At 49.4% G+C, this 16,887-nt stretch overlaps 1 protein-coding gene across 1 annotated transcript in view; it reads right to left on the reverse strand.

Moving 5' to 3' along the window:
* Positions 1 to 15,524, reverse strand: part of GRIK4 (glutamate ionotropic receptor kainate type subunit 4) — a 132,846-nt gene extending 117,322 nt beyond the window's left edge. The window contains exon 1 of the mRNA XM_058857149.1: positions 15,448 to 15,524. Coding sequence (XP_058713132.1) covers positions 15,448 to 15,469 — 22 coding nt within the window. The 5' untranslated portion in view covers positions 15,470 to 15,524. The remainder of the gene's footprint in view (positions 1 to 15,447) is intronic.
* Positions 15,525 to 16,887: the final 1,363 nt, after the last annotated feature.

Raw genomic sequence — 16,887 nt, forward strand, 5'->3', positions numbered from 1 at the left:
TGGGTAAATCATTAGCATGAGGTAATGTCAAAAAAAAACCTCAGGGCTGAGGGAAGGATCAACATCTATAAAGAGAATGGCTGGAATTGCAGTGGGAAATTTGAAGGGGAAAAAAAAAATACGGATTAATGTTTGGATGGGGTGTAAACCCTCCACGCTGCAAGGAACTGGTGAATTCCCTGTTTTTGAGGGCTGGAAGAATCAGCCCTGGGGAGAAGGCTCCTCACACAGCCTCTGCTTAAAGAGGATACTTAACAACATGAGGCAGAGCTCGGTTCCAGTCTGGCAATTTCTACGTTCCTATAAAAACCACGTCTGGTTTTTTCGATTCCATCAGCATTGAAGAGGCTGCTGTGCTCACAGCCTCCCCTCTCTGTGCCAGGGCTGGAGATACCCTGGCTGAGACACACAGCTCTGCTATCTCCCTTCCCCAGGTGCCAGGGGGATGAAAGGAGCCCTGGGCTCCCCATCACCTCTCCAGGTAACACCCAGCAGGTGACAGCCCAGGGAAGGTGATATTAGTGATAAACACCTGCTCAGCTGATACAGAAAATGGAATTTTTTTATTGTTATTATTATTTTATTTTCATTCCCCTAGCTGTGTTCTTTCATCCCTCTCTTCTCCTTCTTTTTTTTTTTCCCCTCCACCCTTCGTGACTTCCAGAAAAAGAAGCAAGAAAACTTCAAGGAGAAAAGAATTCTGGAGGCAGTGAAGCAGAAGGACGAATGTATTCCTGACATTTCTCGTTGCTGTGGATTATTTTCTTTAACTTTCTCTCTCCCCAGCCTTGAGTCCTCTCATCTCACCCTTCTCAATCCTCCCCAGAATTAGCAAAGCCTGATCAAATTTCCCACCACTGCTTAGAGATAAAAGCAGCGTGTCCCCATCCTGATTCCTGGCAGGGGCTGGGCTATCTCAGAGCGAGATTTCCCCCAGCGTTATCAACCCCGGACCTGTGAACACAAGGAGACTTCAGTCACAGGACATCTTTATTCAATTTTCCTCTGCCCCACAGGTTTATCACACTCCCCATCAGCTCTCCCAGGCTCACTCAGTCCTTGAGAGCTCTGCTGCCACAGAGGAGTGAATGAGAATTTGGGAATTTGGGAAGTTTGGGGATTTAGGCACTGCAAAGCCCTGGGAGATGCAGCAGTTCTGCCCTTCCTGCCCTCCTTTAAAGCCTTCCACAAAGGAAATCCTGTGGCTGCTGAGCAAACACACAATGTGATGGATGCACAGAGCACTGGGAGGAAAACACCCCAATATTTGTGCAAATATTTAGAAAAATGTCAAAAGTTCCTTTTTTTTTTTTTTTTTAAAAATTCAATTATCGAAACACATAAATAATAATAAATACTAAATAAAATTTAAATATATAAAGAGAATATATTTAATAATATAGAATATTGAATATGTATTATATATATATATATAATACCACTATAAAAATAAATAATAATTATATAATATTATCTAATATTATCATAATATATGATAATACATATATGATAACACCCCAGCACATCCCTCCCCACATCATCTGCCCAAACCTCCCTGGCTGTGACCATCCACCAATTGCAAAAACACCAGGAGAAGAGAAAAGCGAGGCCGTGTGGGATTCCCTCTCTCCCTCCCTCCGCTGGTGCCCACGATTTATTTTTATTAACAAACAATAGCAGTTAAAAGCACCGTGGTCTCCCATGGTGAGGACTGTGTGAGATGCTCTTAATTGGCTTGGAGCTGTTATCTGAGAGGAAAAATCACCACCAGGCTGGGGGAGAGGAGAGGCTGCAGGAAGGGAAGGAGTGTCATGAAACAGGGGCCAGAGGTGGCCACAGCAGCTCTGCTCCTCTGATCCCACAGCCAGAACCTCAATCCTTGACCAGAACCTCAATCCTTGACCAGAACCTCAATCCCTGACCATCACCTCAATCCCTGACCATCAAATCAACCCCTGACCATCAAATCAATCAAATCAACCCCTGACCATCACCTCAACCCCTGACCATCACCTCAATCCCTGACCATCAAATCAATCCTTGACCATCACCTCAATCCCTGACCATCACCTCAATCCCTGACCATCACCTCAATCCCTGACCAGCTCTCATCCCTGACCATCACCTCAATCCCTGACCATCACCTCAATCCCTGACCATCACCTCAATCCTTGACCATCACCTCAATCCTTGACCAGCCTCAATCCCTGACCATCACCTCAATCCCTGACCATCACCTCAATCCCTGACCATCACCTCAATCCCTGACCATCACCTCAATCCTTGACCATTCTGAGCACAAAATACAAGGCTGAGGGTTGTTTAGCTTGCATAAAGATTCTGAGCAGGTCAAAAACCTTCTCTAAAGAAGGAAGGAAAGCTTTGGGTTTTGCCTCCCCACCCCTGGCAAGCACAAACCCCTCCGTGTACAGCTGGGGGTTTTTTCCTACCTGAAGTGGCTCTCCTGACAGATTTTATGCCACATTTATTCAGCAGAAGACTCCTGCCCACTCTGCAGGCCCTCATTTCCATTAAAGCTCCTCTGGTGAGGGACAGAGCAGAGTTTGCAGTGCAGACAGCAGTGCAGGAGGGGATTTTTGGAAAGGGAAATGCAAACTGATCTCTCCAGCTGAGGTGGCCTGGGGACACTCTGAGGTGAGCAGAATCCGAGCTGCTCCACAAGGCTGCTTGCAAAGAAACCCTGAATAAATGAGCACAGCCAGAGCCTTGGATTCATCAAAAGCTTAACCAGGAAAAAGGCTTTAAAACAGCAAAGGTCTTACACTGAGAAATGGATAAAAATTGAGCTTTGGAGTGTGTGTTTTGTTCCAATAGGGAACAAGCCACGGAGGCTTTTTCAAGTGGATGTTCCAGGGTTGCCCTGGAAGTGTCCAAGGCCAGGTTGGGCAGAGCTTGGAGCAACCTGGGATAGTAGAAAGTGTCCACAGCTTTAGAAATTTTAGCAGAACATCTTTCCCTGGGCAGTGCAAGATCCAAGTACCCACTGGTATTAAACCTTTAATTCTTCCAGCCTTCTTGCCTGTCTCTTACAAAACCATGCTGTGAGTGCACAAAGTGGATGAAAAACCCACTCAGGACCCCACTTCTATTACATTTCAAGGACTGCATTCAGAAGGAACTGCTTCAAAACCCTCCTTCTTTGAGCTTTCCTTGCACTCAGTGCAGCATCACCTCTGAGCACAGCAGAGCTGATCAGAAACCCATTTTCCCCTCCTCGAAAGCCAGGATTTTTCCAGTTGTGCCACACTTTTGTTTTGCTAAGTGGAGACACTTTTGGGAACCTTTTGGCTCACAGTGATCCAACCTTCAACACACAGAAAACCAACTTTCCCTTTTGAAGGAAACCTTCAGGTTTGAGGCAGTTTCCCCAACCTCTCCAAAGGCTGCTCTTTTTCCACCAAAAAAAAAAAAAAAAAAAAAAAAAAAAAAAATTCTCCTTTTAGTAAAAAAAAAAAAAAAAAAGGCTTTGATGGAAAAATTTTCAGCTCTCTCAGAAGAAAAGAAAGGCAAGGAGCACGGAGCCCTGTTTGCTGTTAGTGAAGAATTGCTGCTACACCAACCAGGCTCTTCACACATGAAGGAAGTTCTAAAATATGAATCGGATCTGTGAACATCTCAAGAGTCTAGAGGGAGAGAAAGCTCTTAAATGCATCAACCTGATCTCTGGGCTACAGAAAAAGAAGATTAATCTATTTATTTAACTTAGAGTCCCTGGCAGATTCAAGGAGGGAGAAGAAAGGAAAACAAAGCAGCCTCTACCAAACCAAGCTACAAGAAGTGGTTTATGGCCAAAAAGCCGGGTTTGCTTCTTTTTATTGCTGCCAAAACTGTAAGTGAAACAAAGAGATTAATCTCTCATCCATCACCCAGAGAACATTTTGATCCATCCAAGCTCTGAAAGTCTGGATTTTGAGGATGGAAGGAGGCAGTTTGTGAATGGCTGAAGATGATGTTTGTGTGTTTTAATGGAGTGAGGATTGCTGGGGGTGCATTTGGCTGACAGGGACCATATGCATGGGGAAGGAGGTGGGAACGAGGACAGATGCCAAGCTGAGAATAGGCACAAAAAAGCACAGGGGTGATAGGCTTGGGAGCAAGGGAGCAAGGAAACCTGCAAAATTAATGGGATAGAAGGAAAATACAGGAGCTGGGAGATGCTGGTGCAAAGGCACAGCTGCACGCAACCACCAGATGCAAAAGAATAACGCAGCAATAAATAGTCTTGCACAGGAAGGCAGAATCAAAGTCCAAACTTGTATGTGAAGCTGCAATTAAAGGCATTATTTAGCATGAGAGAAGCTTTTAATCCTGCTTGTAGCAAAAGTGACAAGAAGGAAAAAAAAAAAATATTTCAGGCCAGAAAACCATGGGTTTGATTAATTAACAGCAAAAAGCACCAATTAAGGGTGCAGTGCTCCTGTGTTGCTGAGATGAAACACCCAAAACCCAGAGGGATGGAGGAGAATGGGCTGCCCTGGCACTTTTCCTCTGCTTCTTGTAACCACACACCAAATCCCATATAAAAGAGGGGAATTCTGGCTCTAGAGGAAATAGCAGTGGAGTACTCAGGGTTTTTTGGGGTATTATTTGCTGACCTCCCTCTCCCTGGTGAGGATGTGAGCTTGAGGGAATGGGATTTGCTTTTAATCCAACAGAGATTCCCTGGCTCAGAGATTCCCAGAGCAGGGATGGGGAAAGGACAGGAGAGAGGCAGTGTTGGCTGACAAAAGGAAATTTCCTCTCCTGCCTGTTGATACATTGCTGGGCAGGAGACCAGACAAACCCTCGCACTCATCCTTGGCAGGAACCTGCTCAGCTTCTCCCCTCAGCACCACAACAGCACAGAGAATTCACTCACAGACATGACTTGTCTGCACAGCCTTGGCTCTGGCACCTCTCAGTTTCTCACCACGCTCCCCTCCCTGTCTCATGGCCTTTCATGGGTTTATTTAAGGCTTGGGGAACCTTTTGCATAAGGGGAAATTTGGGCTCAGAGCAGCTTGCCTGGTGATGCAAGAAGCGCTTAGGAACCAAGCACCACTCAAGTTTCATAAGCCTCGAGATAAATTCCTTTCTTCCTGCTTTATCCTTTGTTTCTCCAATATCTGGCCATTTCACAGACAATTCCAGAGCAGCTCCACACTTCCCCTGTGGCTCTGCCTCAGTTATTCACCATTTCTCCTTTCTTCCTAAGGGGAACTTGCCCAGACAGAGCCACTCCTGCAGGAGATTCCAGATTTTCTACACTAAAAGTGAGTAGAGATCCCCAAAAGTGTTAATGGGGCTTGCAGTGCCATAGAAACCACCCTGAGGAAAACCCCACAGGAAATTTCCAGCGCTGATTCTGCAGCCTGGTCCAGCAGGAGCTGTCCCTGCCCATGGCAGGGGGGTGGAATGAGATGAGCTTTAAAGTCCCTTCCCACCCAAACCATTCTGTGATCCTGTGATTCAGACAGAGGTACCATTTGAGGAGACAAGCACAGGGTCAGTCTCAGACACTTCAGGAGGTTTTACTCCCCTCTGTCTTCAGTGTGGTACAAGACAAGGGGTGACACCACAGCCGTGGCCTTTCTCCAGAGAGCAAAAATCACTTGGCCTCATTAACAAAGCCACAAAGGCCCAGCACGTGGCTTCAGTGTGAAAAACAAATCTGTTCCCTGAACAAATCCACCGTGCCCACCTTGCCCCGCTGCTGCTCCGGGTCAGCTGTAATCAGGCTGGCCGTGCTCCTGGCTCAGCAGCATTCCCAAAACTGCTCCCAGAGCTCTCATCCTCATCACTGATGTCCAATTCCCACAGTGAGCAAGGAGCAGCCCTTCCCAGAGTTGGCTTTGCAGTTGTTCTCATCGCTGGCTTAACATCAATTCTGGGTAAATGAGGGAGGGACAGAGTTATGGCCAAGCTGAGCGCTCTGAAAAGCCTCATCACATCACTCTCCTCCAGTTCTAGCATAAACTGTCCTCATCAACCAGGCTTAGCCCAATTTCCATGTTTGCATCTTGACCTATAATCCATCCAAGCCCCAGCACCACGTCCTAATGCAGCTGTCACCCTGGAGCCCACAGTCACAGCCTGTCTGGCCAGATGAGCCAGCAGGACTGAGCAATGTGACATCCTGAATCTGCTCTCTCGGCCAGACACTCCTGCTGGTGTCTCAACAGTGGAGAAAAAGAGACTCCAACAGCTGAGCTTTCAACACCCAGTTTTGTGCCCACCCCTAATCAATCTGGAATAGGAGGACCAGCTCCCAGCCAAATTTCATGGTGTTGGAGGCTCATAAAAAACTCCTGGTTTCTCTGAGTGTCATGAAATCACAGGCTGCTAGAGGAGAGAAGGATTTCCTCACAGAGGGAAGGGCTCAGCTCGGCTCCCATCAGGCACCAAAGAATCCACCAGGGAAGGATGTTATGCATGCCCTAAATGTGGGGGAAATCATCAATTAGAGCTTGCTGAGCTCAGCCACGAGGCACAAACAACTCTTCAGGCTGCCTTGACTCCCCAGCTCATGGGAACCACTTGGGTTTTATTCCCCCACCCTCTGGAATTGACTTCACCCCAGCCCTGCTCCAAGCAGAGGGAGTTTGGAGTGGTTGTGATTCAGCACAGCTCATTTTGAAGCAGTCTGGAGCCCAGCAGGCTTCCAAACTATTCCAGGAGCCACCAGCCCAGCTGATTGCTGCTGACTGCTGTCAAATGGCAGCCTCTGAGCCTCCCCCTGCCCCGAAAAAGAAAAGCTGTTAATGCTAAAATCCACATTATTCTTTCCCAAAACTAGTTTCCATACTGCTGGTGGGAGAGAACAGCACTGAAGGTGGAGGAAGGATCTTGATCAGACCCCCAGCCTGAGCTGGAGCAGCTTTTCCTCCCCTCCATCCTCAGCCTGAATTAAATCACAAACATCAGGGGGCCATTCTCTCTCTGCCACCCCCAAAAAATGCTGCTGCTCCAACAACAAACCCTCAAAGAGCTCGGGGAGATGGTGACCTGTTATTAGCAGAGCAAGAGCAGCCTGGTGTGGGCAAATAGAGCCTTAAATCAAAAGCAAAAGCAGCTGCCAGCACCTCGGTGGCTCCTGGTGGGGGAACAGTCCCTGCCCTGAGCTCAGAGGGAGCTCTCTGCCCCCACCACCCCACCCCAACAGCCCTTCTCCCACATCAGCCGGGATGGGAACACATCAGGAATGTTATTTCACACCTGGATTTCCCTGGGGGCTCCAACTGCACCCCAAGGCACAGGAGATGGGGTGTGGGAGGGGCAGGGTTGGATGCTGATAGCGTGGAATGAAAATGGGGAGAAGCACAGCCCAAAGTGCTGCAGTGAGCCCTGGCCAGGAGCAAACTCCTTTTCCTCCAGCAGCAGCTTCAGCCAGGGAACGCAGCAAAGAATGGTGGGTGCAGAGAGCCTTTGACACATGGAGGGAAAAAACTCCAGAACACCACACTCTCAACAATAAACAGTGCAAAATTCGCTGTTACTGAGGCTCTGGATTAACTCTGGCCCCGGAGCAGGCTCAGATTCTCCATCCTGCAGGACCTCTCCAAGCAGCACTTCCAAGGAGCTGCAAACACCCAAAGCCCCTTCAGATCCAGCTTCTCCCTGAAGCTCGCTGCCTTCTCCCTCTCTCCTGCATGACTCCAGCCATCCAAGCCCCCAAAAAACACAGTGCACCTCCCTCAGTGTGGATGTTCATCCCAACAGCTCCCTGCTTGGATTTGCTTCACCCTGATGCCTCCCCAGGCCTGGCAGAGCTCATCAGAATTGAAAATGGAATCAGCTCAGCTCCTGTGCTGCCTGCTGCAGCCAGGTTGACGAGTGCCTGTCCTTTTTTCCCTGACTCCCACCTGCATCCGAGCATCCCCCTTTTTTCTCCCATCCCCATGGCTACCAGCACTCTCTGCCAGCTGCCTGCCAAACTCCCCTCCTCGGGGAGGAGGCATCAGTGCCTGCCTTCCCCTGCTCTCAAACTCATTCCCTGGGAATGGATCCTGCTCCTCTCCCCCCCATCTCTCCCCTCTTTATCCAGGCTGTGTTTTTCCCTGTGCCCTGAACTTCTTTGGCAGGGTTTGTCCTGGGGCCGTCCCTGCAGAGCAGCGTGGTGCTGTTATCCAGCTCACAGCCCACAGAGCCCCCAAATCAACCTCAGGAACACCAGAAGGGAGGGGGAGAGGCACAGCAAGGAAAGTTTAGTGGGAAATCCCTGGAGGGAACCAGGCAAGGCTTCACAGAGCCACTGCCATCCTACACCACAGCCTGGCAGCACAGGATCTGCAGGATCCTGGAGAACAGCTGGTTTTCCGTGGCATTTTAACTCAGGCTGGCTCAAATCCATTCCCTGGTGTCAACTCCACCAGCCTTGGCCACTCTGCTCCAGCCTCAGCCCAGCAGAAGCTCAGAGAGGAGAAGAGAGGTCCACAGATGAGTGGCAGAACCCTGGTTAGGAAGAATTCCTGCACTAAAAAGGGTTTTTAAATACTGGAAGGGGCTGCCCTGGGAAGTTTGGAGTTCCCATCCCTGGAGCTGTCCAAAGGAACAACTGGAGGTGGCACTCAGTGCTCTGGGCTGGGGACAAGGTGGGGTTTGGACAGCTTGGACTCGATTGTCTTGGAGGTGTTTTCCAAGATAAATTTTGGATTCTAAGCCTGATTCTGTCCAGTCCTGCCCCCAGCTTCAGCTTCCTGCCCTCCCCATCCCAGAGAGCGGCACATGGAAGCAGAGACAGGAGCATCAATGTCTGGGGAAGAGGAGGAGGAGTTAAAAACACTGAGCATTCAGGGCAGGCAGAGGCCACATTTCTGCCTAAAGCCAGGCTGGAGGCAGGAGCAGAACATCCAAGTCCCAGGGAAAGAATGGATGGTCTCCAGATCCCTGGATTTATGTCAACCTGGAGACCAGACAAGGACCCATTAATTCCTGAGCTGTCCAAGCAAGAATTGGAAGAGTGACAACTTCAGCACAATGGCTACAATAGCCTGTGTCCCTGGGGTGCCCAGGAGAGGATGCTGGCTCTGCCTGAAACTCCAGGAGAGCTCCCAAATCCCCACATCCCGCCCTCCTCACGCTCCCAGCCAGGAGCCCTCTCCACCCCCGTGCCTTGGGAAGGGCTGATAAAGGAGCTGCCTCTCGAGCCTCTGCTCTTCCTGCAGCCTCCTCCTCCCATCCCTGGCCCTCTCTGCTGCCACTCAGGCAGGAATTGCTCTCTGGGGAGGGATGGGGGGCACAGGATTCTCAAATCCCTCCCTTGGAGCTGACAGCAGCCTTTCAGCCCAACAACAGCTCAGAACGCTGTTGAAGAGAGATATTTATATGAAAGCTCCTCTCCCCCCACCTTCCCGAAATCATTCTAAGCTCCTTTTCTTAGGCACTTTGAAATAATTAAAGTCTTCCATCAAATTATACTGAAGATCTCTATGAAAAGCCTTTAATTTCCATTCAGTTAATGTAACTCCATCCACCAGATGAACTCTGCAGGGGGCTCTTTTTGTTTGGGGTTTTTCTTTTATCCCATCTCTTTTTTTATTATTATTATTTTTTTCCCCCCTACTCCTCCTCCTCCTCAAACATCACGCTGGGAAACTTTAATTTGATTTTAGCCTGACTGGAATTTTGGGCTGTGCCACATCCTGCACAGCTGCAGTGGGAATCTCGAGCTCTCCTTAACATTTAATCAGCTCCTGGTGGGCAGCAGCGATGCCTGAGCGTGGGGTGGGGATGTGAGTGAAGCCTCTGAGTGAGCAAGGAACCAGCACCAGAATCTCCCCAGTCCACTGCTCCCTCCCACAGGAGTGCTGGGATAACCAAAAGTGCTCCAGCAAGCCCAGGCAGCAGAGAGAGGAGGGTTTATTATTTTATCTAAGTAGGGGAGATCGCACAGGGCATAAATAGTTGGGATTTTCCACCGGGTAGAAATGGCTCCCCCCACCCCAGTGACTTCTCCAGGTGAGAAACCCCTTAATGAGAGAGAAATTTCCCAAAAGAGAACCAAGCTCAGCTCCTGAGCAGCAGCTGGGAGATGCCACGGGGCCACAGCTCAGGGCACAGCTCAGGGTGGCTCCAGGGCTGTGTCAGCAGCAGAGAATCCCCCCGTGTGTGCCTCCAGCCCTGGCTGCAGCCCTAGGAACCAAACTTCATCACAAACCCCCCAAAAAACCCTGATTGTCCTCATCACAACCCCCCAAAAAACCCTGATTGTCCTCATCACAAACCCCCCAAAAAGCCCTGATTGTCCTCATCACAACCCCCCAAAAAACCCTGATTGTCCTCATCACAAACCCCCCAAAAAGCCCTGATTGTCCTCATCACAAACCCCCAAAAAGCCCTGATTGTCCTCATCACAAACCCCCAAAAAGCCCTGATTGTCCTCATCACTCTGGCTGCAGCAGTTCAAAGCCTTCACACAAATGAGAATCTGCCTCCCCACCCTTTGTGCTGATCCAGCTTTTCCCAGGGTGATGGAGAAGCTGAGGGAGGCGGCAGAGCCAACACCTTGGAAGGGGAAGCCAAGGAAAAGAGTAGATCAGGAGGGCAGGGATGTGCTCCTGTCCAACAGAGGATTTCCCTGATTTTTGTGGCTTTTTGTGACTTTGTCCCACTGGTGCTGACCCTCTCTTCCTCTCTGGGTGTCTCCTGGCCAACACATTTTACCTGGCACAGGGGTAGGAGCAGTGGTTTTATACAAAGGAGATGAAAAAATGAGAGTCAGGTCTTGGCAGATCCCTGGGTTGGTGCAGAACGGCTCCAGTGGATCCATGCAAGGAAAAAGAAGGGGATTAAAGACCCACAAACTGCAAGAAACAGGTTTTAGCTGCTCATAACTGAGAGGCACAGGGCAGGAAATGGGCAAGACAGGGATGCAGAGTTCTGCACCCTGAGGGAGAACAGATATCCCGAGGGATACAGGTGCATTTCAGGAGCAGGCAATGTATCCTGGTGTAATTCAGCATTTAAACTTAGTTTGTCCATGCTAAAATGAGGATTCTGTCCCAAAAGCAGGATAAGAAAAGGGGTGCCAGTGTCCCTAGGACTGCAGAGCCCTGCACACCCAGGTGTGCCCCTATCCATAGGCCACATCCCAAACCCACCCTGGGGGCCTTGCTCTTTCCCAAGGCTTTTTTAGGGAGCTGTGGAAGCTTTGACATCCCCCAAAAAACCCTCCAAAATTTTGCAACAAGCTCTGTGAGCAGTCTGTGAGAGTCAGAGCCCTGGCATGTGGCACTGCCAGCAGCTGCTCAGCAGAAGGGAGATGATGATGACGATGACAAACTCGTGTTTGATTTTCTCGCTGGCAGCGCACGGCAGATGCTGGGACATGGGGTTCAGAGCCCTTTGTGACATCCCACGGAAGCCACCAGACAAGGAATTATGCAGGGACAAGAGGAATAAAGCTTGCTGACCTTCCAAAACAGCAGGGCTTGATTTAGCAATCACAGCACCAGCAAATTCCAGGAGCTGGGAAAGGCTCCTGGGAGGCAAAGCCTGGCACTGCTTCAGGACACCAAGATTTCCTCCCCAGCTCTGCTGCTTGGCCAAACTTTCTCTCCTCATGCATTAATTTTACCACCTGTACCTAGTGAGAATAATGTCACAGACCTCTCCAGAGGAGGTGTCAGGATGAAGAGTGTTCTGCAAGGCTCATACATCATCATTAGCTCTGGCCAGGAATAACCCAGGCGCTGGGAACCTGGAGCAGCGTTTTTCCAGCTGCACTTGGAGTGTGTTTCACTCCTTGCAGCCCTGCTCCTTCTGTCTGGCTGGACTTTATTGCCATTTATTTGCACCACAGAAGCACCCCAAATGAAATCATCACGCCTCCTTGTCCCCAAAATGATGTTTTGTCAGTCAAATCGAGTCCTGCTCTGCACAGCAAAAAAATAAAGAGAATCATAGAATATCCTCAGCTGGAAGGGACCCACAAGGATCATCTGAGTCCCTGCACAGCACAACCCCAACAATTCCACCCTGTGCCTCGAAATCCCAAACCAGAACTAGAAGATGCTGCCATTATTTCACACCTGAAGTCTGCAGGCTGCGCTCGCAGAAAAGCCTAATATTTAGAAAAACGAGGAAATAACTTCTTTCTCTTAATGGCTTTTAACAACATTTCCACAGGGATTTTTGCCCTGTGGTGCAGCAGCTCAGCCATTCCCATCCCCACAGTGGGACAGGGCACTGGAAAATTCACTCCAAGAGCTGCCTGCAGACACAAACCGGGTTACACGAGGTAAATTCCCTCTGCAAAATCACTTCTCTCACCCCAAACCGGAGCAGTGATTCACCAGATGAAGAGACTCTCATAATTCTGCCCCTGACAGCTCAGGACAAGCAACACAGCTCTGGTAGCATCAGGTCAGCTCTGCCTCAGAGCGTGGGCCAGAGCAGTGCGGGGATGAAGGTAATTAACGATGTGGTAACGAAGCTGTTTAGTCATCCGCTGTGCCGGCAGCTCATTGCTGTAGTGTGCAAACGGAGAATCAAAGCTGCCAGCAGCGGATCTGGAGCTGCCTGCTGGCCCCACAAGCTCCTGATGGGCTTTGGAGTGGCCTTCTCCAAAAATCCGTCTCCAAATCATCCCCACCTTTATGGGGTGGTGACCCAGGCAAGGAGCCCCTCTCAGCCCTTCTCCATCCTCACTTTTAAAAACCAAGACCCAAGGACCCTCTCCCTTTTCCAGAATCCCAAAGGGATTTCCCAGAATGGTGGCTGACAGGACATTGGATTGAGATCACAGGATAACACTGAGATTTCCCATCCTCCCGACGGAAACCAGGGAAAAAAACACAACAAAAACCACCACAAACAAAATTTCATTAAACAGGGCTTGAAAACTCCTTTCAGGTTTGGAACTTCCAGTGTCTTGACTTTGTGGGAATGCAGAGGATCCATTAAAATAAAAAAATCAATAAATAAAGTAATAAAATAAAATAAATAAAGATTTATGTTTGGCAGCATGTGATCCATCAGGATTTGGGTGAGTACAATGAGGATCAAGGCTCAGCCACGTGCTCAGAAGCCTCATGGAAACATAACCCTGAGTTTTGCACGTTCAAGGGGAAAAGGCACAAAATTTGACACTTTTATTCCTGTAATTCCCACCTCTGGCTCTGCTTGGGGCTGCAAGGGGCAATATCAGAGCTGGGCAGCCAGCAGGGAAATCTTCTTCCCCAGGAAATCCACTCCCAAAAATCCCAGCTGCTCCTCCAAGGGCTCCCAGCCGCCTTTGGCAGCCCCGAGGGGCAGCATTCCTCCTCTGACAGCCAGGGAAATTCTGGCAAGGCCTGGAACACTGCCTGCTGGAGTTTTCCAAGGGCTCACCCAGCAGCAGTGCCTGCCACAGCACCGAGGCTGGATCTGGGTGGGTGGGAGCTCTTCGTGCCTGGGACTGAGCCTGAAAATCCAACACACACCCCCCAAGCCTGGGCTGCCCACTGCCACTCCACAAAGGCATTTTTAGCCCCTGTTCCCTACCCCTAAATAACTCCCTGGCTCTCCTTCCCCCTCTGTAAAACCAGATGTGTTCCCTAAGAGGTTTTTTGGATGGATTTGTCCAAAGGAGGCTCAAAAATGCCATTTTGTCTGTGCCATAACAGCCCTGGAAGTCCCAACATGGATTCAAAAAGATGCCTCCAGCCCTAAGAGGGCACCCCCTGACTCTCTGTGTAAGGAGATTTGGGAGGGAGAACCAAGAAACAACACCAAAAAATTAATTATCACTATCCAAAAAATGTAAGTTTGCCATATACCCATTCAGAGAACTCAAGGTGTAAAATCTGTTTGTGTGCAGAACACAAGTTTGTGGATTTGACAAGAGGCAAGGCACAAACATTCAGGTGTGTGCTTGGAAAACGCTCCTGTGCCCACATTTGGGGCTTATTTCAAAAGGTGGGAGGCACCCAAGCAATTTCCTGGATGGGAGTCACATTTTTGACACCAAAATACACCAAAACCCCAAATCTGGGTTGATTTCAGCCCTTGCAGCAATACCTGAGATCAGCCCAAACACCCAGGTGAGTTATTGCTCCCCTGATGCTGAATCCAGATTCTCTCTTCTTCCCTGTCCATTTCTGTCACTATTTTATTGTGAACATTTGTGGTTTAATTTCCACCTCTCCTCTACCTTTTTTTCCCTTCCCCAACACCACTAAAAGCCGGCAGGTTTTAAAATCCCCCAGTATCTCGACGAGAGGAGGGCTGGAACAGCTCCTTTGGGGACAATGGATTCGATTCTCCTGCAGTGTGCCTACAAAGTCAAACCCAAATTCTTCTTTTTTATAGGAATTCATTCAAAGCCTATTGATCTGAGCCTTCATTCTGCTCTTAACAGCCTCTGAGCTGGGTTTTTTTTTTTTTATCAAGGTTTCTAAAATGCCACTCAGGTCTGTGCCTTTATCTTTTTAAGCAGCCCCTTTACTCCTCCTTGCCCCAAGTGCTGCTTCCCACGCTCCGACTCCACAGCAAAACCCCACAAACGGCCCCAGGTTTGTACCTTTGCTCCCCCACCACCACAGGGGTGGTTCTTCCCAGGAATCCCAGGATTATGGATGCTGGAATTGCTCCCTGGGAGTCATTACAAGCTGTTCCTACCTTGGGCCTGGGGACTCCTTATCCCCTGAATTATTCTCCTGCAATCTGCTCAAGGCTTGTGCACAGGGCTCGCGCTTCTGGATGATGACAGTTTGGATTTACTCTGCCTCAAGGTGTGAAAGAGAAAATCCCACCTGGGAATGGTTCTCAGGGCACTCAGAGGCTCCTGCCTGACCATTCCAGGACAATGGAATTGCTGATGCACCCATGGGATCGTCCCTTCAAAGTCTGCATTCCAGACTTGGGAGAGTGGCAGCACAACCCCGACAACTCCAGAGCGCAGCAGAAATCTCCAGAGGACTGGGAAACCCTTATCCATGAGCAAAAAGAACCTTACAACACCTCCTTTAAAACAGTTTTCTTTCCAGCAAATAATGAAAACTATGGGTGCTACCCAAGCCTTGACAGCTCCTGGGATTCCCTGCACCATCCCCATTTTCCAGCCTGCAATTCCTCACCCATATTCCCTCACCCAGCGAGCTTTGCTCAGGTGTCACAGCAGATCAGCTGCCCAAACCAGGAGAGGACAGCTCTCCCCCTCACCCCTCTCCCTCCAGCAGCAGGCAAGCTGCAGATAAGCAAGGACACAGCTTGGTGACCCCCAAAAACTCGGGATGTGAGCCCGGGAGAGGCGGCAGACAGACAGACAGACACGGAACGGCGAGCACGAGGCCGCTCTGAGCTCACCAGCACGGCTGGGAGAAGCAACAACCCCGGATTTATGGCCAGGCTGGAATGCCTGGAGGAGCAGCAGGTCAGGGGAACAGGCAGGGAAGAGCAGCAGTAAATCCTGCCTCCCCCACCACAGCTGGGAACGGCAGGAGGAGGAGAAAATCCTGTCACACCAACCTGAAAGATTCCCCGGTAGCATCACTCTGAAATTTCAGCTCTTTCGATCTGTGACTCCTCACATCCGTAGCATTTTTGGGCTGGGTGATTAACAGGAGATTAATTAGAGGCAAGCAAGGAAGGAGGTTAAGATGCAGCAGGGACAGATCACGTCCACAGCCACAGGACTCTGCTCTGAGGGCAGGGACACAGCCAAGAAAACCAAGAGCCTCCATTTGAGCCCGCTATCATCCAGATAAAACAGAGTTTTATGCTGGCTTCATGCAAATACGTGGCTTAAAGGCAGATAAAAGGGAGAAGAGGCAGCAAGGATAGCAAAAATATGCCAGATCCTGAAGGAAAAAGACATTTTGCTCGTTTTAATAAATAAAGCGCATTTCCATTCATTCACAAAGTGGATAAACACTCAGCTTGCAGAGCAGGAATTACTCCAGGTTGGTTCCTCCCCTCCCTGTTTGGAAAAGCACTCCAGAACTCAGGCTCTTTTTCACCCAACTGGTGGGAACAGCGGTGCCAGGTGCTATTAATAGGAGCTGAGAGAGCTCTGCCGCTCTCACCAGGGCTCTCTACCCATTCTCACATTTAATTTTCATTCATTAAAGATACAAAAACCCCAAAAAAACCCCACCAACCCCCCCGAAATAAAAACAGGTTTCAAACACAGGCAATGAATTAACACATAGAGGCTTCTCCCCCTGCCACTTTCCCCTCTGAGGACTTTGCCAAAGTAGGAAAATAAGAATTCAGCTGTGGCCAAGAATGGGGCTTAAGAAGTGTTTGTTGTTTCCTGGCTGTTTGTTGTGCTTAATTATAGACGTGTTACAGCTCCCGTGCCCGCCTTCCCCTTCCTGCAGTTACATAATCAGCCTCCAGCACACGCTCCCACCCACCACAACAATATTCCCAAAGAGTCGTTCCCCAGAGTTTTCTACTCAGAGAGGCAAAAATGAGGATGCTCCTCAGCCTTGCTGCCTGTGGAGAGGGGCTGGGGTGAGCTGGGATGGGCAGAAAGGCTCAAAACCAGAAAAATTCAGCCCTGTGCTGAGGTTTTATCAGTTGTGGATCTGCTCCCTCATCTTGGTGCTCGAGGTTTGGAGCATCAGTGTCCTGCCTTCCCACCTGAAGGGCTTTTCCAGGTTACAGCTTCACTGTCCCTGGTGATTTATGGGATTGATGAGAATTTTGACAGATCCTGCACTTGCACGGGAGCACATTTAGGCATTGAACCGGACATTCTTCATTACAAAAGAAAAATTCACACACTGTCCATCATAAACAACCCCAGCCAAAATCCCGAGCTGAGGGAACAATTCCAATGTCACCACACAAAGTCACACTAAAGCTAATAAATCTCCAAGATGCACAGAGCAACAGGGGACACAACAGCAGAGGTGTGGAATCACCCAATGGCCAGGGCTGGAATGGACCTTAAAGGTGGGC

This window comes from Poecile atricapillus, chromosome 25 (genome assembly GCF_030490865.1).
Source record: "Poecile atricapillus isolate bPoeAtr1 chromosome 25, bPoeAtr1.hap1, whole genome shotgun sequence".
Taxonomy (NCBI): domain Eukaryota; kingdom Metazoa; phylum Chordata; class Aves; order Passeriformes; family Paridae; genus Poecile; species Poecile atricapillus.